A 22,590-nucleotide genomic window follows, 5' to 3' on the forward strand; every position below is an offset into this window, starting at 1 on the left:
CTTCCTATAGCTCTATATCTATCTCTTCCTATCTATCACTATATATATTTCTTATTCCATCTCCCCCTTTATCTCTATTTTGCAATTCATTCATCTCTCCTTATTACAAACATAACCTGAGTCTATTGATAATGACGCTTGATTATCTTTCTAATTGAGTATATTTGTAATAAAGTTCGATTGTCTTCTTGATTCTGAGGTTTTGTTTCAGTCATGTTTGGATCCATGTAAGTGGGTGCATATTTGATTTGCAGTTATCACTTCTCCATTAAGACCTTTATTGCACAAACATCATTTGCTAAATGGCCTACCGATTAACCTCGTGTATTGCCCAAATGTATGCAAAATATAGACCAAAACTTTCTCTAATTGACCTTCCACACCTCTTCAGCGAACCCATTGCACACCAAGGTGCAATTGCTAGTTTTAGTAAAAAATGGAAGTCACATCTCCCATTCTTAATGTATAATACGATTCTCATTTTTAACAATACAAATAAATATATAAATAAACTACACAATATTACACAGTCAATCTATGTGATCCAACTTGAATGTCTTATCAATTCTTTGAGTCTTCCAAAGTTGATAATAATTAAAAAACTTCTTAATAGATCATAGATTAAAAAACACTGACATACTGGATCACCCAACATGATCCCATAATCAGGATGAGCTTATCTTCTAGTCATTTGATATCTGGCAAATATAAAAGCTGTTACTTCTTCTCTTGAGATAAGATTTGAACCCTTGGACATACATTTGAAAATGAACAATAGTTGCATTTCCAATTTTCATCCCAAGCCACAAAAGTAGCTGCTCTTTGACCTAGCCAATATTGCAAATTCAAATGAAGTTGATTTTCAAATGAAGTTGCTTCAAATAAGAAATCATCTTCTGCAAGTAAGGACCGGTCAGCTTGCAACTCATACCTGCAAGAAGTAGATAAAATATGAACGTCGTATAAAAAAATGTGAATTCCAAGCAGCAAGTAGACATTAAAAGTATGTAAAAGTTCCAGAAATCCACAGATATGTCTAGTTCATAAATTTAACTACAAAGATACAATATTTGGATGTATTACTTACCTTATCAAAAGTGACTTATGTGCTGAAGGAAGTGATTTACATGTCCTCTTATAGAACTTGACTAAATCATCCAGTGATTGAACCTGTTGTCAACGAAATAAAGATTATACAACGTACTGTCAATGAACAAAGAACTTTAAGGACTACAGTCAATTAAGATATTATTATATGTGAAGTGTTTATTAAGTAAAACACAGTGAAACCTGCGGATGTTTTTCTGTTTTAAAAAATTTAAAGCAAAAATGTCACTATTAACCCTTTTTTGAAAACTTTCTATATCCACACTGGAAATGCCCAGATCTGAAGGTGTTCTATTCTGATCGGCAATAGAAATGCCCAGATCTGAAGGTGTCCTATTCTGATAGGCAATAGAAATGCCCAGATCTGGACCGTTTTATTGAAAATATGGATGTTTACAATGAGTACCAAATTTGGGGTTATTTTAGAGTTAAGATTTTCAGCAGACCAGATCAGGGTGGCTTAATATCGGCAAAAAAGTTATGGAAAATTTCAAACTATCCTAACAGGCTATTTTGACCTACCCTAAGGGAATGCATACTTGTGCTCGTTTTGTAAATTTTCCCTGAAAATTGAACTTTCTCTTGTTGCTTTGGTTACTTTTAGCCTTCAAGTTGTTAATTATATAAATCTAAATTTACAAACTGTTAATTTGGCAACACATTATCAAAGTTTCTCAACCTTTAGATGCTACCTCAATGTTGGCATGGCGATCTCATCTTTGCAACATGCAGAACATATTCTTGGCCAGGAGAAAGGGTAAGGAAATCCCACAATTAATTGAAAACTGATAGAACTATTCTTCAAATCACTTTTTACTTTCCAGATCCTGGGAAATCTCTAAATGGAGGCATACAACATTCTTGATGGACCTTATTTAATCTTTATTCTCTATCTTCTCTGATGCTTAGATTTCTGTAAGAACAGAGAAGCTACGCTCACAAGGGTTCAAAATAGCTTAAATGTTATGGCCCTAAAATGGTCTACATTTTTTAATATCTGATTTATCGCATCAATATTGTGAATACATGTTTTATGACATTATCATCCACCAACGCACTTGCACCCCAAAGTCATATTGGTAAAGTGCTTCGAGCATCTAATGCTTTATAAGCCTGATTGTCTCACAGTTATACAAATCTGAGAGGTAATCCATACCCAACACTTTTTGTTTTAAATTGTTCTGTAGTGCCATTTTAGATATTCACCACAAAGATTTGAATTTAAATTATGCAAGAATAATGAAAAATTATTTTTATTCCATCCTAATATTAATTAAGACATGCGGTCAGAAAATGTATAAATCATATCAATATCCAATATTAACAAAATATCAATGTTGAGCTTAGTCAGCATTGAAATAAAATAAAAATTAAGATAGGTTTTTAGAGGTGGTTGGCTTAGGTTGTTGGAGTATCAAAAATAGGTTGGTTTAGCTAAGGTTAAGTTTGTTCTATTTTTTTAATAATTTTCAATAAGTTTGTTGTGGGTTCATCCCAGAAACTGCTTGAAATGGTCAGGTCTTTCCTAGAAAATTCATGAATGTTCATGGTATATTCTCAAGAAAGGATTGATGATTCTCAAGAAACAGGTAGTTTCTAAGCAGAATCAGACCTCGGATTAGAACCAAAATAAAAAAAGTTCAACATTCAAGTACTCAGTAGTCAGGATTCTAAAGAATTCAGCAGTGTAGATGTTAACATAGCCTTTGACTCAAATGCACCACTTCCTAACTCTCTGCAAATTGGCAACTAGTTATACCTTCTATGCATGTTCCGATGAGCTCCGATTTGTAGTTGTGCCTTCAAAATATTGCACAATTGCGCTATTCATTAAATATTTTGCCATTTTGCAAGTTTCGAGGGTTTCACAAATTGGCAGGACATTGATTAAGGTTTCAAATGCAATATAAATGCAAAACAAATCTTGAAAATTGCAGTCAACGATTTTTTAAAAAGGGGATTTTTTGGAGGAAAAATTGTCTGCAAGAAAGATTCGCAAAAAATTGGGTATAATTGGGATTTATTGAAGATTTTTGCTTCTCTGATGTAGATGTTAACATAAATATGTTTAGGTTTTTGTTGCAAAGCTTAATGGTCCTCAAATACAAAAAGAGCTAAAGAGGAGCCTCACATTTACCTGAGAGACCTGATTGATGGTTTAAGATGCATAGGGGAAGAGCCCTAGAGCCACAAAAAGCTTTCTATCTGAGTTCTTTCTCAGATTAGTATTTTTCTCTTAAGATGATCATCTCCACGTACAATATTATCTACTCAATCAAAAGGAGTGAACTTGCCTCAAGAAAACCAGAAAGCTAGTTTTATTGCACAACACCTTGTTATCTTCAGCATTAGAAGACATCTACGCATCAGTTGGAACCAATATCACAATGGGTGTTCAACATGAAAACATGAAAAAGTATCCTAGGTAGACGAGGGCATTGAGCTACAAAAGAGGTTCTTTAGTGTCCCAGTGGGGATATCTGATGAGTTAGGTAATTAAAGGATAATAATGATCTGGAGGAATTGATACATTGCATAGAATCAAAGAACTGAGTGCAGATTGTTTTTAGAGTGGTTACTGATTTGCTACATGTTTTATCATTTATATCTAGGTTGCTGGTTCGGGTTCGGGTTCCGGTTCCGGTTCGAAGAACCCGGTACGCCGGTATGGCAAAATTTTGAAAAGGGGTTTGGGTTCGTTTGGGTTCGTTAGTACAAAAACATGTAAATATATATATATATATATTTTGATATTTGTGAAGCCTATAAGCATGAATTAAAATATGCATGTCACATAGCATCATATAAACAACAAAACAAACATAAACTTGTAATCATAGCATCATGATCATCCCATAATTGATAATAGCATCATATACATCAAGTTTAATATCAAAATGACAAAATATTCAAGTATCATTGTTTCAACTTTCAACAATATAAACTTAAAGTTTAATCATCAAATGGATCATCTAATTCTTCATCCTCCTCCTCCTCCTCCTCCTCCTCATTGACATTGACATTACATGAGCCAATGCCACTTGCACTTGCACTATAAGTTGGCTCAATTTCCGAGTCATCAAGTGTCAATGCAAGAAGCTGAGAAGCAGGAGCATCCAAATCAGTATGCTCTGGCTCTATATCCCACATCTTTGTTTCCCCTTGTATGTAGTCATGTTGTTTGTGTGAAAGAAGACGTAGGTTGGAATGCACATATACTAAATTCTCCGCTCTTTTTGATAGCAGCCTATTGCGCTTTACTGAGTGGATGAAAGAGTATGTGCTCCAATTTCTTTCTGAAGCAGATGAACTAGCAACCTATGAAGACAAAGTAAACAATTAAAGTTATACATTAATAAAAATAAAATTACTAGCAACCTATGAAGACAAAGTAAACTATAAATAAACTAAAACTTGTAAATTTAAAATTTTAATTAATTAAACTTACTTGTGATAAAACTTTTATAGCGAGGGGTTGTAGGTGTTGGAAGCATGTGCCATGGAAGTACCACCAGCTATGAGCATCTTTCTTGGATCTATGACGAAGTGCATCAACACTTAGACCATTCCCATTTGCGAATTCTATGAACTCATTTGTAACAACATCTCGCAAATCATCATCGAGATATAGTCTAAGAAATGCTGCCTTATACCCATCAGATACTTCTAGATCTCTCCATGGTGGAATCCTTCCTGGTTTATCAAGAAACTGATTGCTATAGTACTTAGGTGTCAAGGCATAGGCAAGAAGGTGCAAAGGAGTGGTCATCTTATTCCACCTCTCTACAATAATTACTTCCAGTTCTTTGAAGAATTTCTCCTGAGGATCATTCTCTTTTTCATTTATAGTGACCTTTATTTTTTCAAGCATTGAATCAAAGCCATCATAAATCTCACCTATGCAAGGCCTATCCATGTCTGTATAGCGAATCATGCTCATGATGGGCTCAATGATACTTAGGAGATATGTAACAAGATCCCACCATTTCTCATTCAATATTCTATCCCTAATTTTTTCTGCCCTCTCAGTGCTACTTTGCTTCCATACAGTCCAATTGGTGCTGATCACCATATTGCATAGTGCCACTCTAACTTTCACAAGTCGTCTTAAGACGATTGTGTTTGATGCAAAACGGGTCTCAGCAACCTATAACACAAATTAATGCCAAATGATTAAAAAATAAAGCCAAACTTTAAAGAAGAATACACAATATAGCTTACACAATGATATTATTAACATTGAAAATTCAAAAAAATCAGAAAATGTAAAATTAAATTACTATTTCACTTACCTTCAATAGCTCCAAATTCGAATAGGTTCTAAAAATCCCTTGAGACGTGGTGGTTTGTGATGAACATCTAGATGTCCTCAGCCTCTGCATACACATCTCTGATCCATTTTATTTTTTGCCCAATCCTTTGTAGCATAAGATTGAGTGAATGTACCGCACAAGGTGTCCAAAAGATGTGATCATAGCGTTGCTCAACCAACAAACCAGCAGCTCTACAATTTTTTGCATTGTCCGTTATGACTTGGACAACATTGCGGGGTCCCACGGACTCAATGGCAGAGATGAAAATTTCTGCAATAAATTGGCCATCTTTTATTTGGCCCTCACAATCCACAGCTCTCAAAAACATTGCCCCTTTAGGGGACACCGCTATGACATTGATCAAGGGACGGTTTTTAGCATCTTTCCACCCATCTGAAACAATTGTTACACCTGTCTCAACCCATGAATCCCTTATGGGTTTCAGTGCATCTTCAACCCTCTTCACCTCTTTCTCCAATAATGTTCCACGTACCTTCTCATAACCGGGGCCCTTATACCCTCTTGGTGCCTCATTAACACTTTTTATCATTTGCTTCCAATATGGGGAGCGAACAACATTGAATGACAACCCATTTGCATAAATGCACCTTACTATATCTTGATCAGCATTGTCTCTACTCTCATTTTGGAATGCGGTTTCTAAAGGCCCCTTTGTTCTTTTACGTGTCAAGGGTGGTTCACTTTGAGGTTCATTTGTGGCAAAGAAGGGGTGGTCTTCTACTACAATACTGGGATTAGAAGGGCCTTGCATTCCCCTTGTTTTCTTTGATGCGGTTTGGTTCAATCTACGGGCTTCCCTCTCTTCTGCCGCCTCATGCTCCCTAATATATTTCATCACTATCTCATCTGGTATAGGTTTACCATTTTTTCCAGGGCATTTTTTGATGCCTCTTCCTTTTATTCCACACAAATGGCCTACCACCCGATAATATGAACTATTACGTTCAATATCACATCCATGGCATTTCCAACGGAATCCCCCACCTCCCGGAAGTTGTTTTATAATGTCCACATATTTCCATAAGGGAGAATTTGGATCATTTCATTGTTTTGCAATTATTTGTTCATTGCCAATGGAGGAAGATGTAGATGCCGTTCTAGTTCCTATGGCAAGAAATAAAATAAACATATTCAAAAACAAAAACTAAATAATGAAAAAAAATTCAAGTTTCATGTTTGACAATTTGTGAAACAAAAATACTTGGAAAAAAAAGTTTAAAAACCTACCTCTTGCAGCCAATGGAAACTTGAAAATGTATGGAAATGATGCTGCAACACTTGTTGAAGCTTCTAAAATCAGTCTTCAACTCCTCCTCTTTGATCTTGGAAGCCAAATTTTGTTCAACCTTTCTTCAACCTGCTCTCATAAAAATTTTGTTTGCAACACAAATGAGGTGAAATGTGTCAATAAAATGTTTTAGAAGTATTTTTTAGGTTATAATTTTCACTTTTTACAAGGCGGAATTGAAAAAAAATAAAAATTTGCTTTGTTTTTTAACTTTATGGGCCGCCTGGGTTCAACTGGGTCCGCCCGGGTTCAACTGGGTTCGACTAGGTCCGCCCGGGTTCGACTGGGTTCAACCCCGGGTTTGACTGGGTTCAACCAGGGTCGAACCCACCCTGGGTTTTTCGAACCGGGCCCGTACCACGGACCCTGTCGAACCCGGACCCGTACCAAGGCGTCCCAGGGGCGAACCCGGTAACTCAGAAATTAAGGAAAATTTTGCTCACATGGACGATGAAAAGAAAGTGTTTAGGCAACTTCAAGGGACAGCAGTTATGATGAGAGAGTGAGAAAAAATCAAAATTGCATGAAGTTGAAGAAAACCTTCTGGTTATTTCCAAATCTTCTAATCTTCAGCATGATAAAGTTGACTATGTTGAAACTTTTACATCAGCATATAGTGAAGAATTCATACATACTGTAATGTCCCCATCCAATTTTTTTTTCCAACAAACTCGCTATTCAGATCAACAGGCATTTAGTCAAACAGTCGGACAGCTGAGATTTGTATGCATTTAGAAAATGCTTGAAAATCATTTGAGAAAATGCATAGGAATTAATTGTTCACTAACAAATTGGAGAAGTAAATGTTATTATTCTTTTGTAAAGATTAAACAATCACACATTCAGATTTAAACATTTCTCATTGTCTATGACTGCTGCAATAAATAGATACCAAACAAAAATTTATTAGATTGCTAACCTCGTAGGCTGGGAAGAAAATACAAAGTAAATCAATTAATATTAGCAGCTGACTGTTGAAGAAAATTTCAAATAAATTCCCAGATGACTGCTGTAGCTGCTTACCAAAGAAAATATTACAGATAGAACATGGTAACAGTTCTTGTGCCCATAATACTGATGAATCCTTATGACTGCTTTTGCTAGAAAAGTCAAAAATCTCTTCAACTTTGCCCAAAAACACTGACAAGAAATTACTATGCTTCAATAACAATGCAGCTGAGTAATTTAGACTTCAATTTCCTTCCCAAAACTGCTGCACACAATGTTGTCAAAATGATTTGGAACACTAACAATGTTGCTGTTACAAAAATAAGAAAAGTATTTTCTGAAAATCTTAATACTGCTGGAGCTACTGTCAAACCCTTTCTTTCATATTGAAATCATCTGAAATATGCTCTTTTTGATTCTACAATAGTTGAGAGGATGACACCTACAGATGCAATGAGAGACCTCAAACTTTTAGAGTTGCAGAATTAAAAGTCAGTCAGGGAGAGGTTGTTTTCTTTGCAATCAACTATACAAGAAGAGACACCCAAAACACCAAGTAAGAAAAAGTGAAGTCTTATATCTTGCAAGTTATAAATTACAATTATTAATAGAATATTGTTTGTTTACAAAAACTTGAATATATTATTTACACATTCTTGGTGGTAATTTTGGGGTGGAAATACCCCAAATTTGCAAAGACCAATGCTCTGTCTCAACCTTGTAGAGCTTCTGGCTGTGAGCACAACTGGACTTTGTTTGATGTAATTCACATGAAGAAGAGTAATAAGTTGACACAATGACACCTCAATGATCTTGTTTTTGTGCAATACAACCTTCGGCTTCACTTAAGAAAGGTGCAAGACCAGAAATACTTATTGATTTGGATGAGATTGCTCCCTAAAGTGACTAGACTGTGTAGGATGATGAGGCCTCCTTGGTTACAGAGGAAGAGATTGCAGATTTCGAGAGACAAGCTATGGAGGATGTGGCTGCAGTAGAAGCAGGGGAGATTGGATTGGATGACATTGATATGATGGAGGAGGAGCCACTGCCATCTACCAACAGGGTGCAGCCACAGGCACAAATTTCTAGGCCAAGAAAGGAGCCACAATCAAGTGCAAGGACCATACACTCTACCTCCCAATTTTTCACTAGATTGGGGAAGAGGAAAATGTAAAACCTTGTAATCTTTAACTTCTCTAGCTATGAAATTTATGATGATGATTTTCAAAGACAATTATCATAAATTCCTAATAGTTATTAGTTAATAGCTAGCTATTGTATCTACTATTAGGCTTCCCAAGATGATGTCATTTTGTAATCCATATGGTATTCAAGATTCAAATTTACTAAAAAAACACTTCGTCATGATATTTTAGACTCATTTGATACATTTTCTAATTGAATTTTGCAAGAAAAAAGAGTCTTTTATAAGAAATTTTAGTACTTTTAAGTTGCCAAGTTTTTGTCAAGACAAAAAATTTGGACTTGGCAAGTACTCTCTGAATCCGAATCTGTAAACTTTGGCAAATATTAATATTTATTATAGGCATAATCATAAACAGTTGCCATACATGGAGATTGCCATTGACAATTTTACACACACTTGGCATTCAACAATTTAATTGCTAATAATAGTTTATGTTAGAGTTATCTTGTATCAGCTAATAATTATTTATTTAATTATTAGCAGTGAACCACGGGGACGCGTCCCCCCCCTTTTTGGGCGCGTCCCCCCGTCAGAGACGTCTCGGGGACGGGGGGACGGGGACGCGACGTCCCCCGCCGTCCCGCCACCACCACCCAAACGCCACCGGGACGTGGAGACGTCCCCGCGTCTCCCAGGGAGACGTGGAGACGTGGAGACGTCTCCTTGGGAGACGTTTGGGCGTCTCCCAAAGAGACATGGAGACGCCTCCACGTCTCCTTGGGAGACGTTTGGGCGTCTCCCCGTCCTTCAAGAGACGTGCAAACGTCTCTCCAAGGACGGGGAGACGCCCAGACGTCTCCTGTCGCCCCCACTTATATGCAATGTTTAAAATTAAAATTTTTAAAAAAAGTGAGTTTTTAAGTTTTTTGAGGGTTAAGGGGTAACTCTAATTGGACGTGGGCCAATGGAAAAATAACACCCGACGCCTTTAGAAAATAATAAAAGTATTTTTGGCCTCGCGGGGCGCTGCCCCTCGACCCCGCCCTGTATCGCGACAGGGAACGCGCAAGGGGTGCTGCCCCTTGACCCCGCAAGGGGCGATGCCCCTTGACCCCAACTTGGGGGCGCTGCCCCCAAACCCCCGTTGAAAAATATAGGGGGAAACCGCGCCGATAGAAGTAGGGAAAATCTAACCTCCGAGTTTGATCAGGCTCCATATAACAACACAACTTAGAAATCTTGGTATTTAGATTTAGTATTTCAAATTTCCTATAGTCTCATTTGAAATGTAATTCTTACACTGTAATACTGTCATACATCTTTTCAAAACTAGTTTTTCAAGTACGATATGTATATGTACAAGTATATGAGCACCACCACCCCGCCACCCCCCCCGCCGCCGTCCCCAAATTTAGCCCTTGGTCCCCCCGTCCCGAAAACGCGTCCCCCTCGTCCCCCCGTCCCCCCATCCCCAACGCCCGTGGAACACTGATTATTAGTCTATTATACTCTACGCTTAAGCTAAACTTAGGCATTTAATAATATTGTAGGTATTTAATAATTATTCTAATTATTAAATACTCTTTATCCCTTAGGGTTGCACATCTTTAGGGTTTCGTATTCTCCTTTCATAAGGATTGTATTGTAATTTTCTTTTTCATTCCCTCTCTGAATGATAATCTTTTTCTTCAAAGCCTTTATTGTGTTTTGTCTCCAATCTTCTCTTGTGATAGGTATCTTGCTTGCAGATACTCTTGGGATCTCAGAAGTTGTACTTTCTCAACTTCTTCATGGTATCAGAGCCTACATCTGCTGCTGCTTGTTCCTGATTTCTTTTCAGAAAATTTTCTCTGGAGGCAAGGGTTTCAGTTTGTTTTTTTTTCAGAGTTTTTTAGTTTGGATCTGGGGTACTTTTTTGTTTCTGGGCATTTTGAGCTCAAACGGACCTCAACATTGAGCTCAGAATACCCAAAACCCCCATTTTCATATAAAATTTGTCCAATTTGGACAACTTTAGCTCTGAATTTTTATTTTTTAATTTTGGCCCTTATAGGGCACGTTTTTCGAGACAAAAAATAATAATTAAAAAAAAAATCATTTTTCGGGCCTTTTAACGATGTGCCCAGGTCGCTTCCAATACTGTCGCGGCCAGCTTTGCAGTCGGCGGTTACCGCAGGCGGTTTCTTCAACCGCCCCGTCGCCCAGACCGCCTCACCACCTTCGCTCGGCAGCCACTCCGCCGCCCGCCACTGCTCCGCGCCTCCTGTCGTCGCTCACAGCTCCGCCGCTGCTTAACCAGAGCGCCACCTCTGCCAACTCTCCTCCTCTTGCTCCTTCTTGCAAGCTTTTTTGACGGGGGGGAGGTTTTTTTGCCACAACTTGGGTAAACGGAGTCGGATTTTCGAAAACGAATAGGCCTCGAAAAGTTTTTTTCGAGCTCTATTCAGATCTGGAGGTGAGATTTATTGATTTTTCATCTAGTACCTTTTTTTTGCCGTCCAAGTCGGCGCTTTTTTCTGCACTCCGAGAGCCATAACTTGGGCAAATGGACTCCGTTTTCGGAAAACGAATAGGCGTCGGAAAGGTCTCGGAGAGCCCTACTCAGATTTGGAGTTTTTTCCAGCAAAATCACCAAGTACACAAGATAGTGTCTGACGCATTTTTTAAGCTCGTCTTCTTTTCTGGCTCTCAGATTGTACTGGTTTTTTGTTTTACATATTGTGGGGGGTGTTATTTTTTTACTATTTTCTGTAATTTACTTCAAAAAATCAGAACACCTAAACTCAAAAAAAACAAAAAAAACCCTTTTGCATCTTCTGTCTAGTCTAAAAGATCACTTAATTAAAAAAATCAAGAGCAGGTCCAGGTCCAGGTACAGGTACACATGGTCAGTTCTTCAGTTGAGCTTCTTACATCCCAGAACTATCACCTCTGGAAAGCTCGTATGATGAGGCTTCTCAGATCAAGAGGTTTGTGGTCCTGTTTGGATGCGGATCAGCCGCTATTGCAACGTCCTTTTGAGATTCTTCAGCACCAGAATAAGATGGATGAGGCTATGGGTGTCATCTCCTTACATGTTTCAGACAACTTGCTTTTTCACCTTGATGGTTTGCTCACTCCTCTGGCTATGTGGTCCAAATTTGAAACTCTCTTTGGTACTATCAATGAGTTTCGAGCATTACAGATTGAGGCTGAGCTCTCTTCCTTGTTACCTAAGTCTTTTCCTCACATTGAGGACTTTCTGAACAAGTTTAAAACCACCAGATCTATCCTACACAGTTGTGGTAAAAATAAGACAGACACAGAGTGTATCTACCTGATTCTCTCTAAGATTCAAGGTCCCTATCAGATATTTGCTTCCACAATTTATTCTACTATGGATGCCTTGGTACACGCTTCACCATGCCTTCTTTTGATGTATTTTGTGATCGCTTGACTCGTGAGCAGGCTCGCCTATCTCAGTTGGACACTCTCACAAGATCAAAGCCAAAAGCATTGGTTGCTTATACATCTAAAGAGAACAAGAAGCAGAAACCGAAGCCTAAGAAGGATTCAGCTGGCAGTGAGCGTCCCTCCAAGCCACCACCTAAGTCTGATTACAAACCGAAGTCCTGACTTCCTCCAAGACTAAGAAGAAATCAAATGAACTTTGCAATTTCTGTGGCAAAGAAGGTCATCCAGTTTCTCGTTGTTGGAAAAGATTAGAGGCTTTGGAGGAAGCCATGCAGCAGCATCATATTTCTACTCCTCAGCCTCCATCTTCCTCTTCTACTGGGAAAGGACATGCTCTTTCTGTACGAGCTATTCCTTCTGCATCCACTTGGATTATTGATCCCGGGGCTTCTCACCACATGACACGCTCACCACAGCTTGTTACCTCACTTGCTCACAGTAATACTTTACAGATTGCAGTTGGTGACTCAGCACAGCATTCAGTTTCAGGTTCAAGTTTTGTTCCATTGACAGGTGGCTGTTTTCGGGATGTTCTTTAGGTTCTTGACATTTCGACGAACCTCCTCTCTGTTTATCAGATTTGTCATTTTGGCTCTGGTAAAACAGTTGAGTTCTCACCACATGATGTGGTTATTAGAGAGCTCCATGATCCTGATTTGGTTGTGGCTACTGGCAGTGTTGATCCTAATTCTCGGTTATACCAGTTTGATGGCTTTGAGAGTCCAGATGGTTCAAGTGTTTCTCTTGTAGCACATGCAGATTCAGTGAGCAGACTTTGGCATGAGCGTTTTGTGTTGGCATTCTACACTCTAATGAGAATAGTTGATGTTGTCATTGATGGCAACCAACTGGCAACCAACCGGCATCATAGACATCATACACCGGTAGGCACCGGCACCGGCATCCAGATTACACCAGAAATGAAGTATACCGGCACTCAGGCCAACATGGGATAAAGTTTTGCTTATATGAATTATATTGTAAATGTAATTAATTATTTGTAAGACGACTTGGTATATTGTAATAGACTCATATATGTATGAGATCTTATAGATCATTTTTGTAAGGTAATGGAATGTAATGTAATGGATAGGAATATAGAAATAGAATTGTCAGGAAGAAGGACAAAATATTATTGTTGGACAGCAAAAGGTTTTTGGTTATGGTATATGACTGAGCTTAAACTAGTATTGAACTAGGCATTAGAGATGCTATTTTGAGCAGTACATCATATTGGATTTAATTATCCATATTGTAGTCAGTGAGACTCTTTTGAGCAGTGCGCTCCAAGCATTTGGCATTTCTGCATGTGCAGGCCCCCATTGTAAGTAATATTTATTCATATTGGCCAGTGAGTAAATATTGTGGGTCACAAATCCCATTGAAGTTTTTCCCACACCGGGTTTCCTCGTTAAAATATTGTGTTATGGTGTGCATTTATGTTGTCTCTATTATTTCTTTTTACTGCATTATTTCTTGTTTGTCGGTACATTGATTTGGGTTACAAAATTGTAAATAAGGTTAAATATTCTAGTCACCAGTTAGACATTGATTCACCCCCCCCCCTCCCCCCTCTCAATGTCTTTGGGGCTGTCATTGAATCTAACAATTGGTATCAGAGCATGGTCCTCTATTTGCAAAAGCCTAACAACTTGAGGAAGATTCTAACAACTTGAGGAAGATTCTAAAACTGGTACAGATGGAGAATTTAAGAAAACAGTTGGAAAGAGCTCTTGAAGATTTTGATGGAGAAAAATTGAAGAATATCAAACTTGAAGATGATCTAAGGACTGCTAAGGAATTCATTAAAAGACTTCAGGAGAACCTGGTTATAGCACAAAATAAGAGAAAAGAACTTCATGAGCAAATGCAGAAACATGATGATGAAAAAGAAATTCTTAGTGATATTGTAGACAAGTTGAGGCAAGAGAACACTAACATGAGGAATGAAATGCAAGACTTAACCATGAGGCTATGTAAGGATCTTGAAGACAGAAAGAAGAATGAAGATGATTTGACTAGAAGACTTTGTTGTCCTCATTTTTGTTTTCAAAAATGAAGGACCATTACATAAAAATTTTGTCAGAAAAGTGAAAATTTTACTCTATGGCATGCTTCTCGAGGCAAAATTTCGCCTAATCCTTGGGCTGGCTTAATCCTCAATCCATCCTCGAAATGGATTTCAAATTTCGTCACATTCTGGGTTCGTTTGCTATGTCTTTCCTTCAATTTCCGATTTTTTCTCCCTGACTGCAGGTGGGAAATTTTCCTTGAATTGCAAGTTTTATGTTTTTCCTTTGTTTTGGTCTTTGTGGGGAAATTTTGGGCTAATTACAAGTGCACTTTATTGAAAAATAAGAACTTGTAATTTGCTTTTTATTTCCCCCTTGTTGATTTTTGGTTATTTAAGTTATAATAGGGACTTTTTGGATAAGTTACAAGTTTACTTGTAAATCTTTTGAAAAACCCCTATTTTAATGTCTTTTGCTTGTAATAGGGATTTTTAACCTCTATTACATATGTGCAAGTTATTAAAACTTGTCGTAGGGATTTTATTTTCCATTTACAAGTAAAATGTAACTTGCACATCTCTCTCCAAAACCCGAATTTGCCTAGAAATGAAATAAAGTGACATTTAAAACCCGAATTTGCCTAGAAATGAAATAAAGTGACATTTAAAACTTGCTATTTTGCCCAAAAAACCCGATTTTCTGTATAAAGTGCATTTTGGGGAATTTTGAACTTGTAATTGCATTTTTAAAACCCGATTTTGCCTTATTGATGAAAAAGTGCAATTTTAAACTTGCTATTTCATCCTAGAAACCCGATTTTCACAAATGCATGCAAAATCGAACTTGTTCATCTTTCTCCAAAACCCGACCAGCCAAGAAAAACGGATTTGTTGAAGATTTCAAAGCAATTTTTGTGGAGATTTGTTGGAGATGCAAGGCGTTTAGGGTTCTTCCACCTATTCTCGTGCATTTGCCAACACATATCATGTCATTCTAGGGTTTCGAATTGCTGATTTTTTGGTGTTAAATATGCAAACACGAACGATTTTCTCTCCCAAGTTGCCACGAATCTCCAACCTCCTAAGTCGTTTTTGATTGCTGAGGTAAGGCGTTGAAATTGGAAGAAGATTCGACCCCTCCTTGGGCCATCTTATTTGCATTTGCCGCCACGTTTTTCAGCTTATGGCGTTTTGGTAAAAACGTGGCTAGGGTTTTTTATTGTGGTTTATCTCTATTTAAGAGCTATTCTTCTTTCTTCCAAAGATTGATCATCTTTTGGAGAGGCATTTTCAGAATGAAACAAGGTATGTTTTCTTTCCTTTTCTTGTTTCATTTTCTTGTTTTCTTATTTTCCTTTTTAGTTGTAAATTTGTAAATATGTTGTTTTTTCCCCCAAAAATCGGTTTTGTGAGAAAGATTTTCCCCTTGATAAGCAATTTTTGAATTGCATTGTTCTTCCCCATTTTCCCTCTTTACTTGTATTCGGGATTTTAAATCCCGATTACAAATTGGATGAAAAGCATTGTTCTTCCCTTACGGTTAAAACTTTTAACCATCTTTTGTTGAAATTCCAAGTTGCAAAGATGAAAAAAGCCCATCCTTCCAAAATCGGGTTTTTAGAACCGGATTGCATGTTCAAATTTCTTCCCATTTTCATGAAAATGCCATTCCCAAAAACTTTCCATTTTTATCCACCCATAACGCCTATATCCATACTTTCCGTTCACGTCATTTCCTGCAAGTCTAATTCTCATTTTTCACCCATTTCTCCATTTACCTTTTTACAAGTATACTTGCATTCGGGTTTTAAAAATCCGATTGCATGTGCATTCTTCCCAAACTTGTACACTTGTAAAATTTTCCCCAAAATCCGAAATTGGTCAAAGTCAAGATTCCAGGCATTTCCCATTTAGTTCCCCTCTTTCTCTCACAAAATCGTGAAGTGCAAGAGTTGAAGTTCTTCCCATTTAAAGACGGAAAAATGTTAGTTGCAGCTGATTATGATGTTGCCTTAACACTTTTAAGTCTTCATCACAGTATACCAGGTTGTCCTTCAATGTCAGATTTGTCGTCATCTCCAATTCCGAAGAAGATGAAGTATAAATATGATAAATACCAAAATGAGGTTTCACCTTCTCAAGTCTCTTCTCTTTTGGATCGCATAAAAGATACAGAGATAGGGCATGTGGACATGTCGGAATTTGTCAAAAGAGTAGAGGATCTGCAGGATAGCAATATGCAGCGGTTGTTGGACAACCATATCCATCACACATCTTCTTTTCCAGTGGCTGCCCTAGAACCTGAATTTGTTCTCGCTTGCTCCCATCACTTTGACAAGGAGACAAGAACCATTAAAAATGATGATGGCGAAGCAATAATCTGTCTTAACGTAGACACAATTGAGAAAGTCTTCAGAATACCACCGACACCTATTTACATGGAAATCTCCAAAGATAGTGCAGCTGAGTACTATGAGAAAAGGGAAAAGGACTGCAAACGTCATATTAACAGGTGGATTCATGAGCCACGAGCCGCCTTCTCAAGGCTGGCTAAGTTATACCACTGTGACTTCAAATGGGAGATTGGAGACATCATAACCCTCCTCAGCAGGATAATGGGTCTTGAACATTCTAATGTTTTTGAGCCCTGGATGTACCAGTTCGTCATGTTCATAAGGAAGTCCCATCATATATCATGGGGAGAAGTCATCAGCGATTGGTCATAAGGACTTTGGATATGACATCCCAATAGGCAAACAAATCAAGGAAGCTATCACCGCTATGGACTCTAACAGTGACAACATTATAACAGATTACTTCAAAAACTTTCAAACTAAGATGAGAGCTAGAGAGAGGTTACCCCAGAGCATAGTAGACAAGTATGACAAGCAAATCTGCTTTGTTATCAAACGTGATGAGACATGGATGGAAACAGTTAGCCCTAGAACTATTTGGGTTACTGAAATGGGTTATGAAGTTGATTTACCCATTCTTGAAACATATGCTAAAACACTACTTGATGCACGTATGGAACCATCTGAGAAATTCTTTGGTAGGGTTGAAACCATTGAGAGTGTTGTCTCAATGCAGAAGAGAAGAAAAAGAAGAGAAAAGTTTATTAGAGATGCATCCAAGATGGCAAAGGAAATTAAGGAAAATGTAATGAACATAAGTGGTATATCTGCCAGTGAACTGGAAGGATTGAAACCGGAAGCTCATGTTTCACCGGTTGTTACTTCTTCGAATACAGACAGTGGAAAAGCAGCAGAGTTCAAAAGAGTTGAAAGAAAGAAGAGGAAACCCTCACCGGTACCCTCTCCTTCTCCCAAAAGGACTAGAACTCTGAGGAAGAAGCAGCAGGCTGTAAGGGAACCTAAAAAGAAGCTTACACCAAAGAAGAAACAGACTAAGACACCAGATACCCTGACACCGGAGGAACTGGTAAATGAGATAACACAGGATGGAAATCTTTGCAATGTGAATAAGTACTATCATTCCTACAAAGATTCAAACAAGGACACTATAGAGGCTAGTATAATTTTGCATTTAGATATCTATAAGAAGGTTTTGATTGAAGTTGTAGAGGATCTACCAAATGACTTGTACTTAAGATTAGAAGCTAAAAAAATGTCAGTAATGGAATTAGACAAAAAGCTAAAAGTTGAAGCATTATTGGCAGTGCACCCTGTAAACTCTAGAGAGGAAATTGATGAACTAATCTCTGAGGCAAACCGGTCAGTTTTTGTTAGTGGACACCAGCAAGTGAACCTAATGGCTGGTAGAGTTAAGGAGATTGCTAATGAGACTGCTGACAAATGGGATATCTTTTTTGTTGAAAAGGAAAAGAAAGAGGAAAAGGAAAGACAGAAAATAGACAAATCTTTTGCTAAGGTGTACCGAAAGGACAAAGGAAAAGGCAAGATTGGTGTACCTGCTATAAAGGTAATAGATAACATCCCTCCACCGGCTCAGGACATCCCTCCATTAACTTCAGCATCACCAGTACATACAGAAAATCAACCGAATAAGGCAACTGATGAAGTAACTCATGATGATACTAACCCGGAGTCTAAAATATTTTTCACCATGAATGTGGATACACAAGATATAAACATTGTTGTGGATAAAGAGACTGAAGAGGTTAAGGAAGATAATGTTAAGGACAGTAAGATCTCTGAGATACCGGCACACACTACTGACTCTCAAAAGACTGAGATACCGGAACAAGATAAGCAATTGGAATCAAAGAAACCGGCAGTTGAAGAGGTACTTGTACAGACTGAAAAATCATCAGAAGCAGAGGTACAAACACAGACAGAGAAACCGAAAGAAAATGTAAGTAAAAAGGAAGCAACTAATGGAAATAAGGAGGAAATAGTGAAGGTAATTGGGCAGGTATCTGTTGAGAGGAAATCCATAGCAAAACCAAGCACATCAACTGGAGAATTCAGACCCACTAACATAACAAATGTTCTATTGGATTCTATCAAGAGAATAACAGATTGCAATGCCTTAGCATTTAAGGCTATTGATAACACATTACCTATCTTGAAGATGATTGCACCTACCTGTAAGATAGATCACATCAATGATTCTTTAGGTAAATTGGACACATTGTCCAAATTCATTGCTGAAAATGTCATAACTATTGATAAGGTGAATGAGGATACTATAAAGAAAAGAGTAGATAAAGAGAAAGAAGAATTCTTTGAGAAAACCATCAAAAACTCTAATGAGCATATGGATTCATTATTACCGGTACTCAACTCAAGAATTTTGGAATATAAGGAGCTGTATAGAGAAGCTTGCAAGCCTCACCATCTGATTGGGGATATAGATGAGGAAATCAAGAAGACACAAAAGGAGATAGATGATATTGCGGACAACATGATAGGTTCTTCAGAACTTACCTCAGTTTTTGAGCAGGAAATGGTAGTGTATGAGGAAAAGTTAGAGAAACTTGAGAAAGAGAAAGCAAGGATAAGGTTAAAGGCCCGGGAACTCAAAAGTAAACTTGGTCCAAGATTGGACAGTCTCATTACTCAACAGGTTGAGCTATCAAAGGCAAACAATTCAAGGAGAACGGTCATCGGAGCAACAGATGCACTATCTAACCGGCATGATCCAGTAGACTGAGACCATTCTCTCCAACAGCAACAAATTCATGTAGAGCCTAAATCTAATTTTGGCAGACATTTTTCAAAGTGTAACCAACTGGTTACAGGCGATGAGGTAGCTTTTTTGTATTCTTTGATTCTTTTTGACATCCTTTGTCATTGATGTCAAAGGGGGAGTAGTATGGAGAAAAATAAAGAGTAGTATGAAGAAAATGCACAGAGGAGATCACTTGCTCAGGGGGAGCACACTTCTTTTTGGATTTCATTTTTGGATAGCAGTTTTGGATTTTTCTCATGAGTGTTGCCATCAATACCAAAGGGGGAGATTGTTGGCATTCTACACTCTAATGAGAATAGTTGATGTTGTCATTGATGGCAACCAATTGGCAACCAACCAACATCACAAACATCATACACCGGCAGGCACCGGCACTGGCAGGCACTTCCACCAGCATCCAGATTACACCGGAAATGAAGTATACTAGCACTCAGGCCGACATGGGATAAAGTTTTGCTTATATGAATTCTATTGCAAATGTAATTAATTATTTGTAAGACGACTTGGTATATTGTAATAGACTCATATATGTATGAGATCTTATAGATCATTTTTGTAAGGTAATGGAATGTAATGTAATGGATAGGAATATAGAAATAGAATTGCAAGGAAGAAGGACAAAATATTATTGTTGGACAGCAAAAGGTTTTTGGTTATGGTATATGACTGAGCTTAAACCGGTACTGAACCAGGCATTAGAGATGCTATTTTGAGCAATACATTGTATTGGATTTAATTATCCATATTGTAGTCAGTGAGACTCTTTTGAGCAGTGCGCTCCAAGCAGTTGGCCTTCCTGCATGTGCAGGCCCCCATTGTAAGTAATATTTATTCATATTGGCCAGTGAGTAAATATTGTGGGTCACAAATCCCACTGAGGTTTTTCCCACACCAGGTTTTCTCGTTAAAATATTGTGTTATGGTGTGCATTTATGTTGTCTCTATTATTTCTCTTTACTGCATTATTTCTTGTTTACCGGTACATTGATTCGGGTTGCAAAATTGTAAATAAGGTTAAATATTCCACTCACCGGTTAGACATTGATTCACCCCCCCTCTTAGTGTCTTTGGGACTGTCATTGAATCTAACATTTTGGTCATGTCAATTACAGATACTTACAGCAGATGAGCACACAGGCACTTGTTATTAGGCTCCCTCAGATATCGTGTACTGATGGTGTATGTCGAGGTTGTGCACTTGGCAAGCATCACCGTGATCCTTTTCCTACAGGCAGAGCCACCCGTGCTAAGGCACCCTTGGATTTGATCCACAGTGATCTTATGTCATTTCCGACTCCATCTTTTTAGGGTCCAAGTATGTGCTCACTTTCATTGATGACTTCTCCAAACGTACATGGGTGTACTTTCTTAAGTACAAATCTGATGTCTTTGATTCATTTCGAGTCTTTAAGACATTTGTAGAGAAGCAGTCTGGTCTTTCTATAGAGAGGATACGCACAAATAATGGGAGAGAATATGTGAATCAGACTTTTACAGATTTCTGCACAGAGCATGGTTTGTAGCATCAGTTATCAGTTCCTCACACCCCTTAGCAGAATGGTGTTGTTGAGAGAAAGAACAGAACACTACGAGAGGTGGCCAATTGTATGCTTCAGTCACGTTCTATGCAGCCTGCTTTTTGGGTTGAGGCAGTTAATTGTGCCACTTATATTCAGAATCGGATGCCTCATAAGGCAATGCGCCAGTTCATTCCTGAGGAGGCTTGGTCCCATGTCAAGCTTGATGTTTCTTCATTCCGAGTTTTGGGTAGTGAGGCTTGGGCATTTATTCCAAATGCTTAGCGAAAAGCCATGGAGAGGAAGAGCCAACCACTCATTTTTGTTGGCTACTATGAGGATGTTAAGGCGTACAGGTTGTTTGATCCTAATTCCTGAGAGGTCTTGTTTAGGCGGGATGTCTAGTTTGATGAGCGCCCTCTTCAGATGGATTCTCCATCACCAGCTTCTCCCTCATTGCCTCCTCCTCCCTCTTCATCTTTTGAGGATTCCTTCTTCTTTGAGGATGATGCAGTTGATGGTCCACCACCACCACCCGTCGCTCAACCTTTGCCCAAGTGGGCCCGGTTTACAGTTGATGTTGTTGGTTCTATGGCAAGTGATCCTTCTGACACTTATTGTACTCGTGCACAGACATCTGGTTCTAGTCTTCTGAGTCATGCCATTTTGTATGATCCTCAAATTTTTAGAGGCAACAAGTCACCCAGAGTGGGATAGGGCCATGGATGAGGAGTATTCTTCTTTGATGAAGAATCATACTTGGCATCTTTGTACTCTTCCGAAAGGAAGAAAGTTGGTTCGGTGCAAGTGGGTGTACCGTACCAAGTATGTTGCAGATGGTTCTATTAATAAGTATAAGGCTCGTCTTGTTGCGAAGGGGTTTTCTCATGTGGAGGGTATTGATTACTCCAAGACCTTTGCTCCTGTCGCCAAGATGAATTATGTTCGCTTTGTACTTTCTCTGGCAGATTCACGGTGATGGACAGTTTTTCAGATGGATGTGAAGAGTGCTTTCTTGCATGGAGACCTTCGTGAGGAGATCTATATGGAGCAGCCTCAGGGATTTGTGCAGGATTCCTCTTTGGTTTGCAGACTTCGACGTTCATTATATGGTCTCAAACAAGCTCCTCGAGCCTGGTATGAGAAGATGGACTCCTTGCTCTCCACACTCTTTACACGTTGTCACTCCGATCCCACAGTATATATTCAACGTCAGGGGGATGATATAGTTATTCTTGTGCTCTATGTTGATGATCTTATCATTACCGGTAGCTCGTCCTCCTTCATTCAGGATATTCAGAGAGCCTTGATGGAGCAGTTTAAGATGACAGATCTTGGCCTTCTGCACTATTTTTTGGGCCTACAGGTTATTCAGTCTTCCGATGGGATTTCCATACTTTAGCAGAAGTATGCTCTTGATATGCTTCACATATTTGACATGCTTACTTGCAAGCCTACACCCATACCATTTCAGTCAGGTGTTGTTTTGTCTACCGCTTGTTCTACACCTTCAGTGGATTCTACCTTATGTAGGCAATTGGTTGGCAATTTGTTGTACCTGACACATATGCGCCCGAATCTTTCTTTTGCGGTTGGTCTTGTCTCTC

General features: G+C 38.4%; 1 protein-coding gene across 2 annotated transcripts in view; it reads right to left on the reverse strand.

Annotated features, from left to right (window-relative positions):
- Nucleotides 1-338: 338 nt before the first annotated feature.
- Nucleotides 339-22,590, reverse strand: part of LOC131065707 (exonuclease V, chloroplastic) — a 146,088-nt gene continuing 123,836 nt past the window's right edge. The window contains exons 6-7 of one of the 2 annotated variants that reach the window (XM_058000301.2): nucleotides 1,088-1,170; nucleotides 339-931 (exon numbers count right to left, since the gene is read on the reverse strand). In XM_058000301.2, the coding sequence (XP_057856284.2) occupies nucleotides 718-931; nucleotides 1,088-1,170 (297 nt within the window). In that variant the 3' untranslated portion in view covers nucleotides 339-717. Of the gene's footprint in view, nucleotides 932-1,087; nucleotides 1,171-4,014; nucleotides 4,426-22,590 lie in introns of those variants that run through there. The other variant, XM_059209275.1, reaches the window with a different exon arrangement.

Source organism: Cryptomeria japonica, chromosome 7, assembly GCF_030272615.1.
Source record: "Cryptomeria japonica chromosome 7, Sugi_1.0, whole genome shotgun sequence".
Lineage (NCBI taxonomy): Eukaryota > Viridiplantae > Streptophyta > Pinopsida > Cupressales > Cupressaceae > Cryptomeria > Cryptomeria japonica.